At 41.2% G+C, this 26,388-nt stretch overlaps 1 protein-coding gene across 2 annotated transcripts in view; it reads right to left on the minus strand.

The window, feature by feature from the left end:
- Window positions 1–26,388, minus strand: part of KIF5C (kinesin family member 5C) — a 66,811-nt gene that overhangs the window by 16,795 nt on the left and 23,628 nt on the right. For both annotated transcript variants that reach the window (XM_052675749.1, XM_052675750.1), the window contains exons 4-18: window positions 24,420–24,524; window positions 22,571–22,619; window positions 21,859–21,914; window positions 20,898–20,985; window positions 20,262–20,386; window positions 19,965–20,069; window positions 19,477–19,625; window positions 15,228–15,376; window positions 12,013–12,188; window positions 10,890–10,958; window positions 7,305–7,511; window positions 5,964–6,110; window positions 3,816–4,004; window positions 1,864–1,981; window positions 567–643 (exon numbers count right to left, since the gene is read on the minus strand). In XM_052675749.1, coding sequence (XP_052531709.1) covers window positions 567–643; window positions 1,864–1,981; window positions 3,816–4,004; window positions 5,964–6,110; window positions 7,305–7,511; window positions 10,890–10,958; window positions 12,013–12,188; window positions 15,228–15,376; window positions 19,477–19,625; window positions 19,965–20,069; window positions 20,262–20,386; window positions 20,898–20,985; window positions 21,859–21,914; window positions 22,571–22,619; window positions 24,420–24,524 — 1,809 coding nt within the window. The remainder of the gene's footprint in view (window positions 1–566; window positions 644–1,863; window positions 1,982–3,815; window positions 4,005–5,963; window positions 6,111–7,304; window positions 7,512–10,889; window positions 10,959–12,012; window positions 12,189–15,227; window positions 15,377–19,476; window positions 19,626–19,964; window positions 20,070–20,261; window positions 20,387–20,897; window positions 20,986–21,858; window positions 21,915–22,570; window positions 22,620–24,419; window positions 24,525–26,388) is intronic.

Here is a 26,388-nt window from a genome sequence, read left to right on the forward strand (position 1 = left end):
TCTTCTTTGCATTCTACAGAAAGGAGAAAGTATCAGAAAACAGGTTTGTATGTCATTATTATTTCTATGAGATATTTTTGCCAAACCATTTGGTAAAATGGTCTGGCTTCATTTTCATTAAATTTTAGTTCCTAAATGGCAAATATCAGAGTGACACAGAGGTGAATTCTTTTTCAGCCATACCTAACAAAATGATTCTCAACCATGGATGCTGGGTCTCCAAATCAGCTCCACTCAAGCAAACACAGTGCACCACACCTCTGTACTCTCTGAAGCTGGTTCAGCAGACAAGCTGGTCTCAGTTACAGCCTGAGTATTTGAGGTGTCTTGTTTTTCCTTCATCTGGCCACCAGCCTCAGTACCAGCAAGTTCTCTAATTTCAAACTGCAAAGGTCACTCAATTCTAAGAGATCAGGTTTTCTAACAGAAGCCAGCAATTCTGACAGGGGCAGAAAGTTCTTTTAAAAGCACACAACACAAGAGGAAGACAAAATCACACTCTAATTATCAGCTAATGAATGATCTCACCAAGAAATCAACTCCAATATTGCAGCACACGACATTACCTTCATTTCCTCTGCATCCTGAAGCCGGGTCAGGTGCTCCTTCTCCTTATCTTTGAAACTGACTTCATGCATTTTTTCTGTTTGAAGTTGGAGACAGTTGAGAGTTAACCAACCAATTGTACATCATCTCTATGTCAAGCCTTGTAAAAAGAACAAGCGTTGCTTGCAAGGCAGGCAGCAAGATCATGGTGAGACTGTTCTGGAGGGGCAGACACAGCCATTGTTTTCCAATACCCTACGTGTGACCACTGTCCAAACCCTGCTGCTGTTACTAACAGCTCACACAGCACTTTCCCAACCTCCCCTCATCTCCTATGACTCTGCCTTAGGGATCCTCCCTCTCCCCTTTCTGCTGGGCAATGCTGGCCTCCAGAGACAGATCATTTCTTGTGAGTGGGGTGGGAAGATGAGATGTGTGAATAAAAAACCACGCAGATGTTAAAAATCCTGTCACCATCTGCTGCTCCCAGAGTCAGAGAACAGCCCCTGCACAGAAATCCAGAGTAATTCTAAGGCTACACTGTAATTATACATAAAACAGGAGCTTGGCAAAACAAGAAAAACTTCTTTTGATAAAAATTTTCCACACTGAGTTAGAATGGAAAAAAAAAAACCCCAACTCTTAAAAATGAAGTCAGTTGGATCCTATAGAGCAGCCACGAGAGAAACTTCTACTCAATCCTAATGGAAGCATCTTCCTAATGAATGGGGCAGGGCACTTTCCAGAGAGACAACTGAAACTGGATGGACAGCTGAGAATTTCCAAAACAAACATTCAAAAGATTGATTGCTTTTGATGCATTTTTTTTTCCTCACATCATGAAATTAAAAGGTGAAGCTTCTTGCCAAGCTTTTAATTCTTTTGAAAAATTAAGTTTCTCTGCATTCTGTGAATGGGTTAGGCTGAAAGCGTGACCTCGAGTGTAATGTACAGGTGCAACACATGAAATGATCTGAATCACAGTTTTATGACTTCACTGCAAAATACAAGCAGACAAAAAGTGCTGTGGGACTACCAAGGCAACAGCTCAACATCAGAGCTTGACCCTGTGACATCAGGTCTGCTGTCACTGCGCATTTGCAGAGCTTAGAGCCTGGTAAGTGAGCTAAAATCCCATCTGTTTAGTTGGATTTCTGCGCCAGTGGGAATACAGGTATGACAAAAGTAGAGTAGGATTGAAAAATCAAATGCTGCAGCAGTGCCAGGTGAGCTGTATGTAGAATACTTTGTTCAAAACTGCATTTTCTAAGATACAGCTGTTAAAAGAAATGATGACCACAGGAACCAACGTTGTACCTTGAGCACGTAACTTGGCAAGCTCCTCATTGAGAGAATCCTGGGACTCTTCCAGCTGCCTTCTCTTCTGCTCCATGTTTTGCATGTAGTCTGTCAGGGACTTGATCTTTGCTTCATGCTTTCAAGGCAGAGGGAACAGGAAAGAGACAATGTAAAAGGCCCCATACACAGTAAGTTCAGTTGTAATATGGAGCTGCAGATCTGCCAAGAAATAGCAAGGTGTAAAAGAATGCTAGCAAACATACAAAATTACTCCAGCTGAATCCTAGAAGGAAGCAAGGAAGAAGAATCAGCAACATAAACCTATCTCTCTCAGCAAAGTGCTCCAGATACTGACAGTGCTTGCTGTCACATCCACACCAGCAATGTCAGCATGAAACCACCAAACTTAACAGCAGCAGAAGGTTGGGTATAACATAAAGAAAAAAGGTAGAAACTAAAGAAATGTGTGTGACAATTTTAATGGCATCATTGTTGTCACTAGAAGTCTTTCTGCATCAAATTATTTCTTTTCTCTCTTCAATAATTAGGCCTAGCCTAATAAATGGGCTGTTAAGATTTAAATTAAGCCAACAATAAATTTTCACTTTATAGATAAGGTGTATGCCCTCCCACAACACCTTGAGCATAACACCTAGCTTCTTCCTAGGCTTAAAAACAGACGGGCTTCCAAAATGGCAAGGCAAGGTGATCACCTGCTTCAGAGTATCTCTGTTTGGCTTCATCACCATGTTGAAATGCAATACAAATATAGGGAGGGGAAAAAAAAAAAGCCTGAGCCTTGCAGTCTCACTTCTTTCACTGCATCTTTTCACAGCCTTGGATAAGTCACTCAAATACTAAACCTCCTAAGAAGGAGGTCTAAGAAGAATACCAACCCCACACAGACAGACAATCTGGCTTCCACTTAACATGCTCCTTCACTGGGTCAGCATAAGCCAACACCACAGCTGAAGGAAAATGTCCCAGCAGCTCACTGCTGATACTCATTCCCAGCTCTGTGCTGCCAATCCTCTTTCAGCCAGCAGAAGTATGCATATAGCTGCTTTCGAGGCAAACCTTCATCTGCTTTACTAATGCCAAGTTCCCAAGGAAAGGGAGCAACACAGATTGGCAGGGTGACTTCTAGTGGCTGGATCCACTTTAAGACAGCATAAAAAGTGTAATTTTACTTAACATTTTTGGACAGCCAATGCTTTCAGGATTCAAGCCTTCCTTGAATACTAAGAAACACGCTTACAGCTATTACTGCAGCTATTACTGCAGACATAGAGAAGTTCTACTGCAGGACAAGAGGCTATCCTTGCTCCAGGTTTTCTCTGAGTAACTGCTAGCAAGAGAAAAGGAGTAAACTCCAACTGTCTCCACCACTTCATGTGTGCAGTAATCAAAGAAGCACGGTGAAGCAGTTAGCCCCCTCTCTGCAGAATGCAGCAGCATGCATCACTGCCTGGAACATGCCACCCACTGCAAAGCCCTCCTACCATCTGGATTTCTATCTTACACGGTCATGTTTTCTATAATGTATTGTTACATGCATGTTGCTGCCCAGCTATCTGTTAGCATACTGACAGTCCAGATGTTGGGGCTCTCCAAATGCTTTGTTAGAGACCCATACAGTCACTGCTTCCTTTGTCAGTTTGCTTTCTATGTGGAGGAACAAGATGCAAAAACATGCTGAGGAAATCTCTCCAAGAGCATTTTCACTATTATGGCATTGAAAACATTTTGAAATCTACAACAGGAGGACAGAATCTTACCACAGAATGTGCTGTAAAACGCTGAGGGGAGGAATGCAAAACAAGAGGAACAAACAACAGAACAGACGAGAGAAACACCTCTATTCTCCCTGAATTCTCATTTCTCACTCCCAGCACACACATCTCATGAGGAAGGAGGCTGAGAAAATCATCAAACCTTGCTTGGAGGGAACAAGGAAGGAGCAGACATACCTGTGAAATGAGGAGCTGGCAAGCTGCAAGCTCCCTCTCGCTGGCGTTCATTTTCCTGTTGGAATCTATCTGGGCACTCTCCAGCTGCTTGCTGCGGTTCACCAGAGATTTCACCTCAGACTTCATCTTGCTGATGTAAAGCCGTGCCATGGTGAACTCCTCTTCAATCACCCCGTTCACATCTGCTAACTAAACACACGGAAGATTGCAATCTAAAAGGTGTGGTCCTTATGGAAATCAATGTAAAGCAGTTTTCCTGCTGAGAAACAGTTGTCTGGAGCTAGATAACCTTTGTGAGAGCACAGTCACACTGAAGGAACACCCACAGACCTTCCTGTTACCTTTAAACATGCTCTGTTTGTCTGAGTTTTCATTGACAAGCCTCAAAAATAAGAAATTAAGACTTGTCACAGTGTGCTTCATCAGCATCTGAAGTAATCAGCTCCACCAGAACGCCAAAAGCATATTTTGGAGAAACTTTCTCATGCCACCAGAAGAGGACATTTTCCTTCTTACAAGCAACTGGAAGCATTTTCAAAATGCTTCTTAAAGAAATCTGCTTTTGAATGGCTGTGCTCCTTCAGTAGCAGTCTACAACACAGACATTGGTCTGAAAATCTTACCTGGCAAGAGCAAATTAATCCCCTTCATCTCTAATCATTAATACCATCCTATTTAACATCACTTCCTTCCTTGGTTAATAGAGTGCCTTTGATTATTATGTCTTTCTCTTCATGATTTTCCTTCAGCTTCTTAATTCACGTAACACACTGATGAGCTGTAAAGATTCTTCTTGAGTGTATGGACAGTAATTTCATCTGGTTTTGCCTTTTTTCTAGCAGCAAAGGGAAGACAACATGTGCTCTGCCTTTTTCGAATAGCCCAAAAAATGTTACTGCCTTCAAAGCCCTCAGTCTGGTCTGAAATTAGACATACTTTGAGAAGCTGCTGATTGCCAACAAATTTCAAATTATTCATCTAAAACCTTTTCAATCTTGCCTTATTTACAGACAGCTGCCCTGCAAAATGCTGACATCTTAGTTGCTATAAAAATGTGTATCGAACAGCCTCCATTTGCAGAGATTTCCTCTTACAGTTCTTATTAAAACGGCCACCAGAGGTTGCTGTAACATCTAGCAAAATTTGGTCCCGTGGTCCAGGATCTGCATGAACACAAGGCAGCAGCATTTAGCACTGACCATGTCAAATAGTCTCTGAGGTTTAGAATTTTGTTCAGCTATGATATTGTAAGCATATCAGTGTGAACATCTACCTTCTCTATCAGATCTGTAAAGCCAAGAGCCTGACAGAAGACAAATTTCAAAGCAAAGCTGACCAAAATTCACACCATCTCCAGATATGTTCAGATACCAAGGATTCTACTGCTTCAACAACCTACACCCCTCGTCCTTACCTTCCAACTTCAGAGGAAAAGAATCCTCTCGGGAGGCTATTTGCCAATACACAAAAGTTAATCCTGTCCTAGTGTCATGTAGTATTTAAATGGCACATAGCACAAATTTACTAACACTGAAAATGTTTTTAAAGAACTAAAGAAGAACAAAAGCATGGGCTCTTTGGTGAAGGCAGCCACTGTTCAAAGGTAAGAAACAAAGAGTAAAAGGTTTCCATGCAGATCTTTTCCTTCACTCAGGTGTCCTGGACAGCTGACACTACAGAAGTAAGGATTTCAGAGCTGTTCAAGTTCGCCTGCATGCAGTTTTAGGATAAATTTCAAACAAAAAGGAAGCTACCTAGAAGCCAAATCTCTCCAGTAATGATTATTTAGATTCTGGGAATACTTGCTCCTGCCAGCTAACTATGGAGTAGGTCTATGTGTGCATTGTTTGGACAGAGAACCCAGCCCAGGCCTCAGACAGAGGAGTTTAACAGATGCATCAGCACACACAGATGGGCTGCATTAGTTTGGCCCCAAACACTGAGCTGGGAGTCAGTGTGGTAATTATGTGCACAGACACTGACCATCTCTGTCCCAGACAAAGATCCCTTCAGTGTTTTACACTGTGCTCTAACCAGGATTTAAACATCCTAGGAGAAGAGCTGCTGTGTCACACACACTCCATGCTCCTTATTTTCATATGGCAGGAGGTACAGGTTGGGGGGAAGCAATAAAGACAGCCAACTTACTGTTTTAACATCATTAGTGCCAATGATTCCTCCGATCTCTCCCAGGTCTTTAAGCAGCAAGTTTAAGATTTCTGTGGCTCTCTTCTTCTGATGGTTACTGAGCTCCTGCAGCTGGCCCAGCTCCCTCTGGGTTGCTGACAGAACCGTCTGGAAAGATTGAAAAGCAAAAGTTACCCTTCTTTCCTCAGATTCTCTCTATCCATACAGAAACCTCACGGAACAAAATAAAACAGATTTTCTTCTCTGTACATGATAAATCCACCAAACAATTCACCATCCCAAATCTCTTTGCTTGAATAAAGCAGCAGAGATGAAGCTGGGAGTTAACTGTGCTTCTATAGATTTCTCCCTGCTTCAGTGCATTTCAATAGTGCCACTTTAGGGCATCAGTTCTTCCGTGATATCTAGGTTACACAGTACTGCCTTATATTTTCCTGGGACGTGTCTGCTGGCTCCATGCACTGACACCTACTCCAGCAGCACACAATTCCACCTTGCCATAATCCACTTTCACAACTCACTTGCTAACAAGGCTACTTTAGATCCTTTAAATGTAGTAAATCCCGTAAGAATCTTATTTGCATAATACATGTCAAAGAAGGTTAATCACGGAGAAACAGGTATAGAAGATATAAAATTCAATTTTTTCAAATGGATTTCATAGTAATCTGTTTTATTAAAGTGGATAACAAAGTCTTATAATGCTAGATATGCATGAAATCAGACATCTTAACAACGTCCTCCTCGGTACGTGCGAGGGATGGACCAACCTAGTTAAGCCAATTTGGATTTTTCTCAGATTGGATTTTTTGCCTTAAAATCAGTACATCATCTGAAGAAAGCTATTTTATTTTTCTGAGATTCCCTTACTCTGTATGAGATCTCTGTTCCACAGCACACAGCCCAGAGAAATATAAACTGAACTGCAATTTGCACACAGCAGGTTTTCACATCTTTCTTGGTACAATATCGCTTTCAAATGATCAAAACACAAAATGGCCAGTTCTCACATTCAGCTCAGGAGCTGACATGGTGTGCAAAATACAGAGCTTGCAACAGAGACACAATCTGCAATCAGCTTTCGTATAGCAGCTTCTGAATTAGCTTTATGGTATCCCTTGATTAATACACAAGATAGAAGGTAGCACCAGCAAGCACAGATCTTTTAACTTTGTTGCTCCAATCTTTATACTAGTTATTAAACATACTTGCCAGCAGCATTTGAAAGCTTCCCAAAATGGCACAAGCTAATAATTATGAGGGAAATCTATGGGAATCTTTGGGAGAGATGCAGAGTCAGGAGGGAGGAGGGAAGCAGCACTACAAACTGCCTGCTCTTACACTCTTCTGTGCCAGTTCATCAGCCAGCTGCTCGTTGGCTCTTGTTTTGTCCTCCACTTCTTGGGATTTCTGGTCGTAATTGACAGCTAGTTCTTCCAGGGCTTGAAGGACTTCTTTCACTTCGTCTTTTGCAGCTTCATTCTCAATCTGAAGGCGGGTGAGTTCCTCTTGAATCTTCTCATAATCTCTCCTAGTGGAGGCCAAAAGCTGCAAGGCAGATAGGACAGGAGAGTAAATCACCCGGGAAGTCATTTAAAGATAACACTGAAAAGGGCAAAAACAGAGACAGACAAAGAGAGAAGCAAAACATGAGCAGGCAACGTGTGTACAGAAGACAGAATGCAAGAGAAGAAATCCTGCTCCTCTACCAGGAACATCAGTTTCCACATAACTGTTCATGAAGGAAGCCCCGAACTTCAATGAAAAGAAAAATCTCAATCAAATCCTATTACAACACAAGACTGAGGCAGAGAAGCTTATTTTAAGCCATACGAGAGCTCCTAAACAAGTTTTCTGCCCTCAATCCAATCCTGCAGCAGGGACAAAAAAAAAAAAGCCAACGAAGTAAAATACATAAAGACAGAATCACAGCTTTGAAAGGAAGCACGAAAAGTGCTCTCTGAGGTGGCCTCAGGGAATTTATGGCGTTAGAGGAACATTTTGATAAGCAAACTTCTGATGGCTATTGTTAGCAAACATTTGAAGCATGATGCTGGTGACAGATTAGTCGCTCATCTCTGCTGAAGCAGAGTATTAACTAAAGAAAATGCAGACTTCAGAAACACTAGTGGACGTTTCCAACCCGTATTAAATTTGAATGCTCTGCTTCCACACTCATAAGAGACTCAGTTGCAGGAGATGAGCTGCAACATCTCTCTCAAACTGACCACCCAAAGGGAGAATGGCAGAGAAGACGCTGCTCTTTTTGGCTCAGAGTGCTTATGGAAAATAGGAAACCAACAAGCTGGCTTCAGATTCTGGCAGAGGACCAAAGTGGCGAAGAGAAGATTCAGATGTAAGGGAAATTTATCTCGTGGTAATGCTGCAGCCTCAGAAGTGCACTCAAGTTATGAAAAAACCCACTGAATTGCCAAAGCCAGATGGCATGTAAATATTTAAACAACAAAATAGCTTAAAATAATCTTTCTACTAAACACAGATGGAACTATTATTTACATTTACTTAAGAAAATTTCTGTGTGAATATTGCTGCGACTTCAAGCAAAGAGAAGTGTTATATATCACCCAGAGCATAAACATCTCCCCAGGAGATTCCTGGTGATACAACATGGCAAAATATACCAAGATTTAGAACGGGTCCTCAGCAATCAGCCCTAACAAAGGAATCCTGCCTAATGCAGAGGCTGCACCGGAGTGAGGACCATCCCATCCTGAGTGCTGCAGATCTATTTCTGAGCTTCATTTCTCACATCACAGACTCCCTGCTCCTGAAGAAGTGTAATCAACATGTCCTTGTGAGAACAGAACAGAACCTGACTTTACTTGAAACCAATACTTCGCAGTCCCAGCCTCAAACCAAAGGCACTGGCAGCTAAATGCTTGGAGCAGTGATGCGTGAGCCAATGGCGAAAAGGTATCAACAGACACCAGTATCAGCACAATGCCAGCTGGGCAGGCCTTGTGTTTATAATTGACCTGCTAGCTTAATCAAGCATAAAAAAGTACTCCAGTTCATTAGGGAGAAGCAGAGCGAGACAGCTGCTCTGCAGCACATATTTCAAGGAGCTGACCATGAGATGTAAGAGAACAGGCTCCTGCAGCACAGGTGAACTTTATACATGGAAGACAGGACCTTGAAACATGTTACTTAATTCCTGTGAAGGGGAAAACAAAAATGACTGCCTTATTAGCTTTCAAAGGTACGAGACAAACAAGCTAATCAGAGAGCAAGGTTAGCCTTCCAAACAAGTGGCACAACACCACCTGCAGATATTTCAGTAAGACAGCAAAGCCAGGCAGGAACAGGTGCAAAAATGGGGGTAAAGTGGTAAGAAAAGGATTGGGCCATTGAAAACATGTGTGCATACTCATAAGTAACACTGAGCATGGAATAGGCTGAGGAATAAGCCAGCTCCCAAATGCTTCCACATATTGGAACAGGTTGCCCAAGGAGGCTGTGGATGCCCCATCCCTGCAGGCATTCAAGGCCAGGCTGGATGTGGCTCTGGGCAGCCTGGGCTGCTGGTTGGTGACCTGCACACAGCAGGGGGTTGGAACTGGGTGAGCACTGTGGGCCTTTGCAACCCAGGCCATTGTATGGTTCTATGATATGTGAAACAAAGGAATGCAGATCACCCAGAAAATAATACACAAGAAAAGCCATGAGGGGAAAAATAAGGTTTAGATGAGAGCAGTAATGTAAAAAAGATGGGAGAGATGGTCTAAGTAACACACATCAGAAAAAACTGTTGCTGAGAACACATTGAATTGTGTTATATCTGAATAGCCACGGGCATGGCTAGCATGCAACACAGAATAATCAAAAGAAGGTTGTGGGAAGTGAACAGAGCTTCATTACGGAGTAAAATGAAACTGGTAAATCCTTCAGTGGGGATAAAAGCCCAAAGGTAGCACATCAGTCACAAACAAGTAACCAACATTTTCATATGTTCTCTCCCTCATAGAATACCTAACCTTGCAAGTCCTTTCTGCTAACCTGGATAAAGACTAAGACAGAAGACTAAGGGACAGAATCATTTTTCACTTACAGGAGTAGTCTTAACATCTGAAAAAACAGTTGAAATGGCTCAGACATTTGGGAACAGGTATTATTCCAAAGAATCACACCAACACTGATCAGTATTTTGGAATACAAGAGACAAGTGACTCCCACACCAGGGTTAACGTTCTTGATCTGAATCTTCTTCCTCCAGTTTCTCCCAATTTGATAAACAGCATAAAATTGTTCCTGGCTCAATATCACAGCACATTTGGAGAACTCAGTAATTTGGCATCAGTACCACTTTATGTCTTCAAATCTCCATAAACAAATGGCAGATAAGAAAATCACTTTGAATATAAGTTGTGATCATTTTCCTCATCTAGAAAAGCATTAACATTCCTTTACAGATAGAAACAATGAACACAATAATGTCTGAAGGAAGCAATCCAAGATTTTGGACCAAATCTGTGCCAGTAGGAGACTTTTCAGTCTCACAGATTTCTCTTGGTCCTTTCTCTAATTGCTCATGCCAAAATAATGATCAGTCATTTATTACCAGTAGCAATTTGTACACTGTCTAGGAAATCTGTTTGCTACTTACTGCCCTGAAAGGATACAGGAATACTGAAAAAACATTTCTGAAATGAAATAGATTGGCCACACTCTTCTCTTGGTATCTCCAGTGACACTTTCCACTAGGATGGTAGGCTTTATCAGAAGTAATCAAGGCTTGAAAAGCTCTTGTGAGGATATGAGGAAATTTTGAAGTTTAAACCTTGCTTTAACATGGGTTTCTCCTACCTTTCTATGAGCACACCTAGCCAACAACTGTGACAGAATCACTACACCAGGGTCACATAAGCATATTTTGCTTTTGGTTGGTTTTGTTGTTTTCCTCCTTACCTCCTCTTGATCCAACATTTGCTGTTTTAGCTTTTCAGCCAACTGGCTCTGCTGATTGATTTCATCATCCTGCAATGAAATAGGGTTGGAGGCTTTTAGTTGCTTCTCACAGGTCTCATTTGATTGCTCTTATTTCCCCCTTTCTAGTAAGAATAATGCCATGGCAAACCTTGAACAGGTTTAAAATAAAGAAGATTCTCTCAGGTAATGCAAATCGGGCATCCACTCTGACACAGTCCTGTTCTGCTTCCTTCAAGAATAATTCAGGCCTTGCTGCATTTGAAGACCAACATTTTTTTTCTTTTTCTAATCAATAAGTGAAACCTCCAAGAGTACTACAGGGGAGGTCTTCTCCATCCCAGAGAAGCTGTAATTTCTTAAAGACCTTAACTGTTATTTGAATGCCAGCAACATCTTGCCTTGCCATTTGCACACAGACTGTGCTGAGACCTCACGCTACAGCACAGCAGAAGTAAGGCTCAAAATTTCCCCTTGCTACTCAAAAAAAAAGAAACAGTGGGCTTCTTTTTTGCAGTTTTCTGCTAATTACACTTGAAAATTAAAATGAGTTTTAATTCAACATTAAAGCTGTCCTGAAAACTTCTGCTAGTTTGCCTTTTAGGCGGCTCTCATTCGTCACAATCGATGTTTATAGGATGCCTTTTTCTCCACTTCTTATCTTCACACAAGCCAAAGCCATTAATGGCAAGTGCTCAGTAAATGTATTGCTGATAGCTTTAAGTGCCAATAATGTGCTTCAAGCTGTGCAAATCAAAAAAAGCCACCTGCACTCCAGAGAGTGCTCACAGCTAGAACAAAATGAACAAAAAAGGCCCAAGGGATGCTTTTGTTTTTCTTTTTCTTTTTCTTCAAAATTCTTTTATTTGGTAAACATGAAGATATAGTTTCCCTTTATTTTATATATATATGTATATATTTTAATTTTCTTTCTCCCATGATTGGAACAGTGGTAGTTTGCTGAACATGTATTCTGCCAGGAGGAAAAAGAACAATTCAAACTATACACTAAGGACACAAAATTAGCACCAAAAATGAAACCCACCCATCTTGGCTTTGGCTTCCATTTACACACAGAGAATGGAGTCAAAACTAATGTTCACACCTTATCATCCAGCTGCCTGTAGAGACTGGCAATCTCCTCATCATACTTCTGCTTTTCCTCTGTTGAGATGCTGGCAACCACAGGTGTGATGTTGTCAATGATTGGTGTGTTATCACATGGCTCCAGGTTCTTCTGGTCTTTGGCACTGATCTGTTCGTCTTCAGGCACAGCTTCTCCTGCAGGTACACAAGCCACGGTCACTACAACCCAGGGCACAGGAGAGGCCAAAAACACAGGCATCCCACGACAGTCCTGGGTGAGGGACAGCCAGAAGGGTGATCTGGGCATACGCCTGCCACTGGGACTGCTGTAAGTAAAGGTAATGGGGAAAGGTAGGTGCAGAGAGATGGCCATGCAACCTCCAGGGTTAGAAAAACAAACCAAATGTTGCAGCAGTTTGAATGGCTGCCACTGAAAGCACTGAGCTCCTGACTTCCCTTTCACTTGGGCCCGTTATACAAGGGATTAGCTCTGTGGATTAGCAGAAGGGGAAATAAGGAGGAAAAAATCAGACTTCCAGCCTAAAGCTAAAGACAATCAGTGCCCCTTCCTCTCCAGATTTCCAACTGCCTTATTAGCTTTCCCTCCCCCATAATGAACTGCTCGAGCACCAGGACAACAAGCAAGACAGCTGCATTTAAACCAATCTTCACGTTCTGCCTTGTCACATGTAAAATGAAATAGCACAGACCAATGTTCAGATGTTGCCTATGCATACCAGATAGGATGTTATCCCTACACATCTTCTCTCAAAATTATTTTCTCTGAGGAGTATTCTCTTAGATAACCTAAGAGCATTCCAATTACAAGGCTGCTGCAGTTCAGTGAAGAGGGACAGGCAAGCTGCTCATGCCAGAAATTGAATCTACATTCATTAATCTAGTGAGAGACTTAACTGCTGAATGCTGTGTGCATTGTTCAAGGTGTGGAAAGGCTACATTCAAACCCTTCTGCAGAGATTTCTTTCACTTCTATGAAAAGCTATGATATTTTAGTGCATATGGCTGTATGGGGCATTCTTCCTGCCCAAACAGTGTGGGCATTGGCAGAAGCATGCAAACAGGACAAGTGTATCAAGAACCAAAAGGCAGAGTGCTTCAGACCAGAAAGCAAACCAAAACAGGGGAGGAAAAACAATGACCAACAAACAGTGAAGATTGTTTTTGCAAGCTTAAAGCCAGGAAGAAGAAACTCGGAATCAAGCACGATGAACTCACTAAAAACACTGCTGTAGAAATACTTTTTGCACTGCTGCTAATGACTCAGTGATAATATAGAGCAAAATATACAATGATTTTTTTCTCTGTAACATTTCAGTAGAACAGAGCAAGAAAGGTGGGCTCATCCAGAGCAGGGGAGCTGGCATGCAGGGCAGTAACGTGGTTGGACTGCAGAGCATCAGTCGGGTGCCTCCCAAGCAGGACCTTGAGATTTTCCTTTTGTTGAACACAGCAGCTTTGTATTTCAGACCACAAGGAGAAGAAGAGCGTAAATTTGATACAAATGCTAGGAGGCCATCATCCTTCTAGCTGTAAGGCACAAACCTAATTGTGCACAGAAGTCCTCCTTCAGAGAGAACAGGGCACAGCCTCCTTCTGCTGTAATGTTATTTTTATTTTCTGAATGTACAGACAAGCTATAGTGGTGGAGTATTTATGCATTCATCTTGTATTTTATACTCAAGATACAGCTTTTGCTACAATTTCATTTGGAAAGAGCCTCCTTTGGTACAGTACCCTTCCAAATGATGTTATTCCACAAGGTCAGACAAGAAATCAATAATATTTTGAATGCATTTGATGTATGGCTTGGTAACACCGATGAGAAAAGATGAAGGGGAAGAGGCAGTGTGTGTATTCAGACAAAACAACAAAGGCAGCATTTTGTGTTTAAACTGCATATAGGATGGATGTGCACAGGTTTTTCTTAAAGATCCTTCCTAGGATGGGAAGGAAATTCTTGAAATTATTATCACACTGAGCAAACACAGAATGAAATGCAGATCATGAAAGTGCCAACAATTCCCAGTGCTCCTCAACACACACAGCAGACTGACCGTCTCCATAGCGATTTTACCATGTGGATAAGAGAAATATCCCCTGTGCTAACATGGCCCAACCCCCCAGAGAAAGATGCAGAAAGCAACCATTAGGTCACTACCTGATGTGAAAGGCAAGGAAACAGCACAGTGAGGTGGAAGACAGTGACACTGCTTTGCACCCATAAGGGACAGGCATTATCTTTTTAGTATGGACAGCAGAGATTGTATCTGTGTTATTCAAAAGCAGACTTGACAAGTGCAAGGTAATTTGTGACTAATAATTAAATCACATATTTGTTCTCAATGCTGGCGAGCAAGAGGCATGCAACGGGTTACTGAACTGCTGCAAGCATCAACACATAGAACTGAGATGACAAGCAATATGGAAAGGAAAAATTACTCCAGGGAAGCAGCCTTTAACTGCTGTGGGCTTGTTGGGATTTCAGGGTGTGAGAGAAATGCAGGTCTGGTATGTCCTGGTTTTAGAGACACACATTTCTTTGTTGCTTATTAGGGGATTGGATTGTGTTTTCTTTTCTTCCTAAAAGTGGAAGAGGAAGAAAAATTAAAAGTATGGTTGACTAAAATTATCTGTCAAAGCTTTTGTATTTTATACAAATATGTGCAATTAGTGTGTATGCATTAAAAAATCCTTCCACCTTATCAAAGGGAACTTAATCTTGTACCTTAATCTGAACAGCAATTTCATGTTTCTATGAAGAACGCTAGCTGTTCTTAGATAGATTTCACTTAGAAGCCAGAAGAGCAGACAAGAGGTGATTCTTCTCATCAACAACATTCCTAGTCACTGTACTACAGCACTACTTGTTCCAATGTTAAATTTAATTATTTTTTTTTAAAATCTTACTTTGAAGCAAAATGGAACCAATTCTCACGCCTGAGAAGCACAGTTCTCTGTAGAAAATGAAATTTTATCTTTTCTTATTAGTTTATTATTAGTTTAATATTACTAACAATAATGAGAATTATTGATGCACCTCCAGTGCAGGGCACTGGAAGCTCAGAAGAAGGGTTGGAGCAGGATTCCCAAGTCTGTGGCCAGCAACAGGCAGCAGTGTGGCCAAAGGTGCTAAGCAGGCTGTGTGCTTTGGAGTTTAACACATAACTCAAACCTGCCCTTAAAACACACCCAATCCCATTTTCCCACACATACCATTTCTCCACCTGTTCAGTTCCAGCTCCAGATGCTGGATAACATTCTTTAGACTCTTGTTTTTGTCTTTTTCCTTCTCGTACTTTTTCTTCCACTCCTCTGCAGTCAGTTCCAGATTCACAGAGACTGTGTTCTTAATGGTCTTAGCTCTGCATAACAAAAATAGGCGTCAGCTGCTCTGCAACTTCTATCTCAATGCAACAATAGGGATTTGGAAATTTTTGTATTACATCAAGGCAAACTACGAAACATTTCCAGTTTATTTCCTGAAATGCAATGTCACAATTCCATTTTCTCTCAGAACCTCAGTAGTGTTACCACCTAGAATCACAGAATGGAGCTGGAAGGGACCTCAAGGATCATGAAGCTCCAACCCCCCACCACAGCCAGGGCCACCAACCTCCCCATTTCAGAGCAGCCCAGGCTGCCCAGGGCCCCATCCAACCTGGCCTTGAACACCTCCAGGGATGGACGGGGCATCACAGCCTCTCTGGGCAGCTGTTCCAAATCCTCACTACTTTCATATTATTTCTATTTAAGCCTCAATAGGATTTTTCTGCCTTCAGTCATGTGTGGATCTGTCTCTGCAGATTTCTTCTGAAAGGAAAAGCTCTAGAAACTGTCTTTAGATAACTGACAAAAACAAGCCTGGTTATTACTTCTCTGCTAAGAAAGCCACCAACTCATTATTTACAGCTTTTTCTGCCTTAGGCTGAAAAGCTCAAGTGGAAGAAGGGAAGCAGAGGAGAGCCATGGGTCGCTGATTGTTACCTGGGCTGCTGCTTGGCTGAGGAAGCACTTCTGCTCTGTAGGCAGCAAAGCTGGCTGCTGCACCACTAGGCAAAAATCACCAAACCTAAATCTGTTTAACAATCACCACCACTTCCCTGTTGTGAAACTGCCCAGTTCCAGACAAACCTGAACAATTGCAAGAGAAAATGCAAAACGAGCAGAAAAAAACCACACAGCATCTCCCCTAGCAAAACCACTTTTAAAGGGGAAAAGCAAACAAATCAGAAGGAATGAAGAAAGCTGCAGATCTTTGTTCCTCACTGCTCAGGTCTGAGCCTCTCCAGACATACCCAGTGTTAGCAAACACAGGAGAAATTTGGTCTCTGTTTAAGTAATGGAAGAACAGAGCACGGTTTGTGGTGGGCTGAAGTGCCAGTGCAAGGAACTGCCCTCAGCTATAGATAAACTGGCTAACTCTCCCCTGGGGAGGGCATGTGATCTTCTATCATCTCCTTCATGGCTTCACTTAATGATTCTGAATCACCTTCTCAATATCATAGAATCAGAGAACGGCCTGGGTTGAAAAGGACCATAATGATCATCCAGTTTCAACCCCTCTGCCACGAGCAGGGTTGCCAAAAAGTGTGACTTGCACTATGTGACACGCAGAAGTTTAATTACCTTAGAAGAATTGAAAAATAACCTTGTACTTCTGAAAGATGCAGACACCTAATGGTTGGTTTTTACATACTGTCTTATATTCTGCTAAAAGCCCACATTTCTACTCACTGAAAAAATGCCATAAAACACACTGACTGCATTGCACTGCTGATGGATGAAGCACGCAGCAGTAACTACAATTAAAAACAACATAAAAACACCAAAAACAAAAAAAAGAAGAAAGAAACTGATTCACTGCTAACAGAGAAGCCCATGAATTTGCAGCTGTGAAGATGAATTTTACCCCGACACTTACTTTAATGGTGATATTTCTTTATTGCTTAGCAAATGGAGGATCTGGTAATCAACCATGAGTCACACACCTTTCCTTTAACGTTACTCAGCCCTTAATGCTGTCACATCAGAAAAATGGAATATCACTGCCAAAGGGCCTGGAAATGAAACCATTCCCCACAGACAGCAATATTGCTGTTGGAAGTGCTGACAGACAACACTCTGCTTGTACAGCAAGTGTGCTCCTCTGCAGGGCTGGCACATCAGCAGCCCTCCTCTTTGCATGTCCTTCCTCACAATTAAATGCTCCCCAGGACCTCCTGTTTCAGCACAACCCTACAGCTTCTAAGCAGAAAACTAAAAACGACCAACACATTACTCACTAATCAAGCTGCCTCGCAAAGAATGCGGCCCTCTTCCCACTTCCTTCAGCTGGCATCCTAGTCTTCAGCAAGGAACACTTCTATGGATTAGAAAGAGAAAACCTTCCTCCTCCTAACAGTGTTAAGCATTTCTAGCACATGATTTGCATTCGAGGTTTATGGTTGGTTGTGGTGGGATGGCCAGCATGTGTAGCAGGTGAACTCCCTCTGCTGCTCTCAGCTGTCCTGTCACTGCAGTCCAAGCTCTGCTAGCCAGGATGTGCAAAGGAGGTCTGAAAATGGTTTTGCTTTCCAAACAGAAAGGCAAGTTTTACTGATTACTGGAAAGAGAAATGAAACCAAGAGAAATGTGAGTTGGAATAATACAGAAACTGGACTTCCTCTGCATACGGATCCCTTATGCAAACAAGTTCCCAGAGATCCTGGAGCATGGTCATGCACTGCAGACCAAAATTAAGTCCCTTCATGAATCTAGAGGTTTTAGAAGCAGCCACACACACAAATCCATGCTCCATGGCCCTGTAATTCCTTTACTCTGAACTGTTAAGTCTTACTGCTCACCTTTCCTTTAACTTCAGACTCTACCTGCAGACACAGAGCCCACAGAATGAAACCCATCACTGCCTACCTGCAATTTAAAATGAAATGCAGCTTTACTTCTTAACCACAGCAGACACCATGACACCAGAGCCTTACACAGGAGGAGCCAGCAGCAATTTTGGGAATGCTCTTTAGTTTTACAGAAGTACAAGATCCACACTTGTCTGAAACCATCTGAAGTCAGAAAACTCTACATGGGGAGGTTTCAACTGCGATCCATGCAAATATTTAAACTTTTGCCACCTACAAAATCAGCAAATCTCTGTATTTGAGAGTCGTTAACAATTTATATTGACTTCCATGCTATAGGAAGCAGAGCTCAGAGGAATCCAGGCTATGTACAGCTACCTGACTGCGCACAGATCCTTCCCCACCTGCACAAATCCCAGCAGCAGACAAGTTAATCCTGTTTCTGGCACTGCCAGATGGGGAAAGCGTTGTGGAACTGTCTGCGAGCCTTAACCTACAGCATCACCCTTAATCCCCACAGCTGTCCATTAAGAGGGGCTACACCAACTGCATCTCCATGCCCTTTGGGGCCCATCCTGTAGTTTTGTATGCTCTTATGTGAATGCATTACAGAGCTCATCTTCCTTCAACAAAATCCAAGGAAAATCCAAGTAAGAACTCACCTTAAACACTAACAGCGGGGACATGAACTAATACAAGATCATCAGATTTGTCTTTTATACAAGATTTTAATTCCCTATGTAAAATGCACCATAACAGTGTCAATTTTAATGCAAAACTTATGCCAAGTGGAAGACACAACCTATTTTCTGACCAAGATAAATCAAATTATTGTACAAACTGTTAAATAATCTCTCAAACAATCTTAAACTGCTAGAATTTTCTTCATTTTGCTATCATGCAAATAAATATATACGACACAAAGCAAATGACTCTCAGAATTCTCTTTAGTTACAATAAAAGGAATCATGTAATGAGCCTGACTGTTTTGGCAACCTTTCCAAATGTATTTCATATGACTACATCCAATGATATGCACACAAATAAAATCTTCCTTTCACTTCCACATTTTGTTAATCCTTGCTTGCTCCTAAATTATGAACGATGCTCTCAACATGTAAAGCCATCATGGTCATTTATCAACACTGCATCCACATTCTTCAGTTTTCTGAATTTACTGTTTAAAAAAATATTTTTTTGCAACCATAACAATAATCAGTGAGATGGCATTCAAGGAGAAGATACATCTTAAAAACGACAACAGCAGTAGGAGGCAGAGCAATACCCAATGTTTTCCACTGAGTTAGCCAGCAGAAAACTGCCCAACACCATTATCTTCTCCACAAAACTTCAAAGAACTATGAGAACACTTCATACTTTCCAAAGTAGAGCAGCTGTTGGCCAACACTAACGTTTCTTTTACTGGTACCATACAGAATAAAGCGACAGTCTGCTCAAGTTCTTCAGTTCTGTCTTTTGAACAACTTCAGAAATCGTGACCTCCACAATTAAAAACACCTCTTCATGTCACTGCCACCAGCACACCTGGCTCAGAACACATGGAAGAGCTCCAATGAGAGCTATCTATCTTCGTGCCAAGTAGGACTCACCGCTGTCCAAACATCAGGGTCGACTTTGTTTCTGCTTCATTGAAAATAGAAGGAGAACAGCATATAACAATGGTGGTTCTGCAGTTTCCACCGAGGGAATCCTGAAGTATCCGGGTCATTTTGCTGTCACGGTATGGAACATGAGTTTTCTAATCAAAATACAAATAAGATGCATGAACAATTTTTTTAAATAGCAGTAGAGAATATCAGTCAACAACGACAGGATTAATGAACTCTGAGGCATACAGTCCTCAAAAGTTCATCAGTTTTGATTGTGCTATGATGAATTGCACTGGATAACCACTCAAGTGAAATCACTAACAATTTGCTTTTTTATCTTCAGTAGAATACTAAAACCATTATTGGATTGTGGTTGAAAAACCAATACTTCCTTCTTTCTGAACTGAAACCGTAGCTTATTTCTTATATGCATGATAAAGAAAGATAAATAAAGTTATTCTAAACCAGCACAAAACAGGATTACTTACAGTTCCTTCTGCCAAGGCAGATATCACGTTGCCTAAAGCAGACAAAGACTTATTGATGTTTTTAGCTTCATCAAGAACAGCACCCTCCGCTCCAGTTTTGCTGACCTACCGAGAGAGCAGGCAACAGTCAGGCTCAGCTACTGGCAAGTCAGTGCAGATGGGGCAGCGCAACAATTAAAGATGCTCTTGGAAGAACAACAAAGCAAGCTTATCCTCAGCCAAGGGAGATTTTTATATGCACGTGCTTAGTTGAGTAATCTCACCAGTATCTCCAAACATCTTATGAAGAAAGACTACCTTCTCACTTCCAGCCAAGTCTACCAGGTACAGTTTTCCACTAAGTTTCTTCTCCGTTTCCACATTTTCTTGTTTAATATTAATAAGGAAGATACTGTGACTTCTAGAGCTGTGTTCATTCATATCTGCAGAGGAATCACATTTTAAAAGTGTTGTGTAAGTGACAAGAAGTTATATTTCAGTGCTATCCAATGCCTAACAAATTCAAGCACAAGAGTCCATTCATTGGAGTCCTGGACAGCAGCATGTCACACCCACAGACCATGGAACAAGCTCTTAGTTCCTTCCACCAAGACTTAAATTAACCAGAACCATAATACATGACAGGCTTGGAAAAAGTTTTTTTCCCCCCTCCCTTTTTTTCTTAAAGAAAAGTTTATCTTTTCCCCAAACCAATGAAATTGAACCAGAAATAGTATGAAAAGGATTAACAGTGACAGTAAAATAAGATAGCATTGCAGGGATACAGAAAGGAAGGTTCTCTCCATTTGTGCTTCTTCAGGAGTATACAGCACACACAGAAAAATCTCACGTGATACAACAACACTATTTAGATGTGTTGATATAGAACTACGATAAGAATGTGTGTTCAACATCATGGACAGAGAAAGAATTGTAAGCCCACAGAACACCTACTTGTAACAGCCACGTGGCGGTTAGCTTTCCCTTCATCAATGACATCCAACACCTCCTCAGGACTAGATACAAATCTTTCCGTACAACCCTGGAAATGAAACACAAGAAAAGTTTAGAAGAGCACGAGTACTCCAAATGCCATCAAGAACCTATAGCATGGATGATCAAATAAGGAGAAGAATCATCAACACCAGACCCAACCACCAGCAAGGCAGTGACCCACACCTGCCTTGGTATGACTTTCAGCAGCTGTTGATGGGAAAAGTTGAGAGCATTTTTTTTCCAAAATTAAATACTCAGTCAAATCCTAATGTACAGGAGAGAGTTTCCAGACACAGCACATAAAGAACAGCACAGCATATATGCCTACTGCTAATTTGGGTGAGATGATGCATCCAAATTAGTTTTTCTCTCTTGATCCACACAAGACAGAGCACTCTTTCTCTGCAATATTAGTAAGGGAACTATCTTACTATTTTTACCCTCTCCAGGGTCAGAATAAACAGAATGATATCATATGTACATTATTAGGGTTCACATATGTTCACAAGAAATATATGGTATCTAACTGAGGGCACAGGAAGTCATAAATCAGTTTCTGTGAAATCCCAGCCCAACAAATCTGCTCTAAAATACTGCAAGACTACAGTGACAAAGTACTAAAAAAATTCTTCAAGATGTTCTCTTTCATATTATACATGAAACAGACACAGAAATACTGAGAATTTAACATCACTAGTACACATTGTAAATGTTTGAAGTCAGTAAAGCAAAGCAAACAAATGATTCAAGCCCATTAATATTTCAAGAAACTGGATTCAGGATCTAATACTGCTTGAGCACTCAAGACAGAACATCAGTTGAATCATCTCAGTAAACACACAGGTATACAAGCATAAATGAATGTATATGTCTGTTGCTTGAGAAAAATGAAAGGCTCAGCTTCATCTTCGCCACGTACCTTCACGTATGGAACTCTGTTCTTATCTTCATGTACAGCAAGGTTTGTCTTTGACACTAGAAAGAAAGATGGAAACCATGAGGAACATTCCATACATAAGACTGTGTCAAATATAGACATGACACAAAAATGCAAATATTCTGAATATATTAAATATATTCTGAATGTATTACATCTGTCAGCGCAGAGTGTAGTAATTGCCTACTCCTTATTAACTAATGCTATTTCTGTGCATATATTTTGTTTCTTTTTCTGTGGATCTTGTACCTGTTTCCTTACAGTTACCTTTATGGAAAAGACCTTTCCTTCACTGCTTGTCTTGGTATGATCAAGGCTAAATGATCTGAATTTGTTCAAAGCAGCAAAAATTCAAACAGAATCCGAAGGTCTCATGGGAATTCAAAAAAAAGCTTGAGTAGATGTTCCTGAGTGTTACTATGATTTACATTTCTCTGTCTTCAGGCTGATTCCAAAAAGCCTAAGTTACTTTTATTAACATACAGACACACAAATGGTTATCTCCCATAAAATTCCACCTAAGGGAAGTAAAGCAAAGGGAAAAACAATAACAAATAACAAAAAACAAACAAACAAACACCCAATCACAGTCACACAACTCCAACTTAAATCACTCAAAGACAGAACTGAAGGGAGAAGAAAGCCCCAAAGCAAACCAACCACCACGTAGTTACATCCAAAATGAGAAACTTACCATCAAGTAGGTCCCTTATTTTGTCCAAATAGATCTCAAAGTAGGAAACCTAATTAAAGAATCATAAGCATTATGGATTTAAACTCCAGCAGTTTAAAAATGCTTCTACCTATATTTATCTGTCCAAATGAAAAGCACCAAACTAAAAGTAAAACCCATCTCCTGCATGCTTTGAATTGTATCTTTCTCTTCTGAATGATTTCCATGCCAACAACCTCCCTCTGTTTATCGCTGGTCCATCAGGAATGCATGTCAAAAAGCTTCAGACAAACCTCAGCTTCCTCGTACTTTTGGACACAGAAATATTGAAAAGAATCAGTGTAACCCAGTTAGTATCATTTCACCACTGCACTGCTGCGACACCACTTGCAGGGCATCTCTGACAAGAGGCAGAGCAATATTCTCCAGCACAAAGGCAGACAGCACAGCCCGTGCTTCAACACGCCACTAACACAAGCCTGACTTACACACATTAAATGAAACTCTACAATGAAGCATATTGTAGAAGCTCTTTCCTGAATCAAGTCTCAAACAGCAAATGGAAAACGAGCTTCTCTGTCACAGAAAGAGACAACTGTGCTTGGGATAAAGAACAGAAAATAAGTTTAAGAAGTCGAATGAATGAGTGACTATCTGAATAAAAGGGCATTCAGCTCCAACAGAGGCAAACAGGAACGTGTTGTCAGAGTGGTGCCTAACTGCACCAGAACTAAGATTTACCTAGGGATTATTTAGCAAATCCAATACCAGATGGCTAAATTGCAGGTATCCATAAATTCTAACCACCTAGTAAAGTATCATTTCATCTCAAGTGAAAAAGAATGTTATATATTTGTTTGTTTGTTTTTGACAACTGCTATTAAATACAGAAATGCTTCCACTTGGGACATTTTCTTTGTCTGTGTCACATTTCAAGCCATCTTTTGGACCACACATTTCAATAGCCTGGCTCACCCACACTCAGCTCACGTGCTATCTATCATCCCATTAACACACACTGCTGTGGACCCACACATGCAGGAGACATCAAGTTCCCCTCCCAGTTCTTAATTCCCTCTCAATTAGAGAGGGAGAAAAAATTGATATTCCTGAGCTGGCTTAGTTATTAAAAGAGTGTGACAGTTTGGTTATGATCTTGCTCCAAATGACAGAATGTGCATTTCTCTAAATGACAGCTCCTTGATCATCACTCACTCATTCACTGCTACTTAGGCAGCTTTTCTGTTACAATATTCATAGATGTCAGCTAGGGTAGGAATCCACAAAAACTGCTCAGTGCTGGCAGAATGTGATTTATAGAGTGATAAAATTCTGCTGGGACAGGAATTTAATATGTCTGGTGTCTTGTACAAGGGGGTCCCCATCTGTTAGCATCAAAATGTTATCATGTAGAATAGGAATAGACAGGAGACTTTTACAGATGATGAAAAGAAATCAGTGTCACTGCTACAAAAACCATTTCTATGAAAATTCAAAGGTGTCTCTTCTGAGGAGCTCAACCTTTTACATTCTACAGTCTACTCAAATATTTAGATGGTTTATTGTGAGGTTGCTTCCGTCTGCACTTCATGTAGCAGTGACTTCATGTGTATGCTCAAATGCTCCCAGTACAAGAAGAACTACTCCTTCCAGCACATCAGTAATTGGTTCAGAGGTATTCAGATGAATTATTGAAATGCATGTGCCCAGAGCACCATCTTCTAAGAAATGTCCTCAGTAAAGCAGTTTGAATCACAGGTAGGAGAAAGGAAAAACTCTGCAGCCATGCGCTCTAACCAGAATCCAGTTTCAGCCCTAGCTGTGCCTTCTTTCAGCTGACCCATTACATAACGTGCCACCCTGCATTTACCTTTATATGAAACTCCAGGTTCTCATCCATGGAATAGATGTGATCAAAGATGTCATGTGCAATTCTCGGAATGATTCCCATGAGCTGAGGGTCATGCAGCTTCCCCTATGGACACAAAAGCAAACCATGACTTGGAAAGTGTTGCTTAAGCACGGGAGAAGGGAAAGCCTTGTTCAAACACACCTTCAGCCAGTGGGGCTCTGCAAACAAGCCTGCTGCTCCGTGGGGATTTGCTTGATGCAAACACACATAAAAGATGGCAGGGTGACTCAACATGTTAGCACTCTTCACCCCATGGAGCACCTATCTGTTTTGTCAGCTCCTACCACTTGTGATGCATGCTGTCCTGCTGCTATGCACACTGCCACTCTCTGATTGAAGACAGATAAACAAACACAAACAAAACAAACTTTCCAATTACCGCCTGCTGCTCCCAGTTAAAAATCAGCTATTTGGAAACACATCAGAAACAAGAAGCATTAAAGCATCCCAATTCTCTTTTGCCAGTAACAGCTAAAGAGAAGGCTGTGTTGTGGGGACTTAGGGATTAGAGTAATATATTCTGATTTGAGCTTGCGCGGCCTGCTGCCAGAGAGCAGTGCCTCACAAACACCACTGTTCTCTGTGTTAATTTGCACAGCTACCTTCCTCTATTCTAGGAAGAACTGAATATGAGATCAAACCAACTGCCCTGGCTGCTTGGCTTTTAATTGCTTTGCTCATTTTGAAAAAATCGGACACAGATTGGAAAGATGGCACTGGTTGAAACCTGAATAAAAACATAGACTTGAAATAAAAACCTTGCCTGCTCAATTGTTATTTCCACATTTCAATGAACCTGCATAAATATGGAATAACAAGCACTCAAGTCAAGAGGCATAAGACACCATCAGGACCCTGAGATCAGACTGTACCTTCTGATCTTCAGAACATCAGTATCTGCACAACAAAGTACTGTACTCCAAATATTGGTTGGGAATAACAAAACGGGTAGCCATGCAGTTCTTAATGATGGGAGCTCAGATTTGAGCTGGAGCTGCTAACAGTTATCAAGCAACAAGGAAGTTTTACTAACACAGGCAGAAAGTCGTAAACACGCACAATTCTCAGTTATATTTGCTTGTGACCGACTGGTGAGTCCCAAGTTACTCAGCCTTTATTAGTGCACTTAAATAGTCTTCCTTGACATCATTTCATGCTAAAGCTGGTGAAATGGCAGTCGAGTCATTAGCCTAGGATAAAGGGAAATCAGACACGAAGAACCAACGCTGTCTCTCTTCTTCTCTCTCAGCTTGCATTTAAAGCAGCTACCAGGTTTCTCCCTTTCAACTATGTATATCAGCTGGAAAAACAGAAGACAGAGGCTGAAAGAGAGAAATCAGTTGCTTTCCTGACTGCTTTCCCTCTAAAGCAGCTCTCAGCTGTATCTGAACAGCATTTTATTCATGTTATATAAGCAATATCAACTTCTGCAGTGGAAGAAGTTAAATGCTATACTATACACATCACCCTATGAAGCTCTGCAAAAGCTAAGTCCTGGTTGTACACTATGGTGTTTTAATTCAGAAAATGAAAAAGAGGGTGATTAAATAAATTCCTGAGGGAGGGGAAAGAAATCTGTATGCATGCACACTCGAAACAAAACCCAGCACTGTGTTTTGCCTTGCCAGCAAAGGCTTCACTGCACAATGCTTAGCTCCATTACACAACACTGGTTTTGGACAGACACTGCAATACAATTTTCACACTATTCATTCATTCCTTCTCAGTGAAGAAGCCCTTAGGTTCCACCGAAGCCGACTGACTGCCCATCCTGCATTACTGCACAGAGACAGTCTTCCCAAAGAGGATAAAGGAGCTTTTAGTAAACCAGGATAAACAGAAATTTGTTGGTATTTCTTCACCACTCCCATATGCAACCAAAGGTGCATCCAAACTATAAAGCAATGTAAGATGCATGATCCAACTA

This window comes from Tympanuchus pallidicinctus, unplaced genomic scaffold, assembly GCF_026119805.1.
Source record: "Tympanuchus pallidicinctus isolate F22 unplaced genomic scaffold, pur_lepc_1.0 scaffold15, whole genome shotgun sequence".
NCBI lineage: Eukaryota > Metazoa > Chordata > Aves > Galliformes > Phasianidae > Tympanuchus > Tympanuchus pallidicinctus.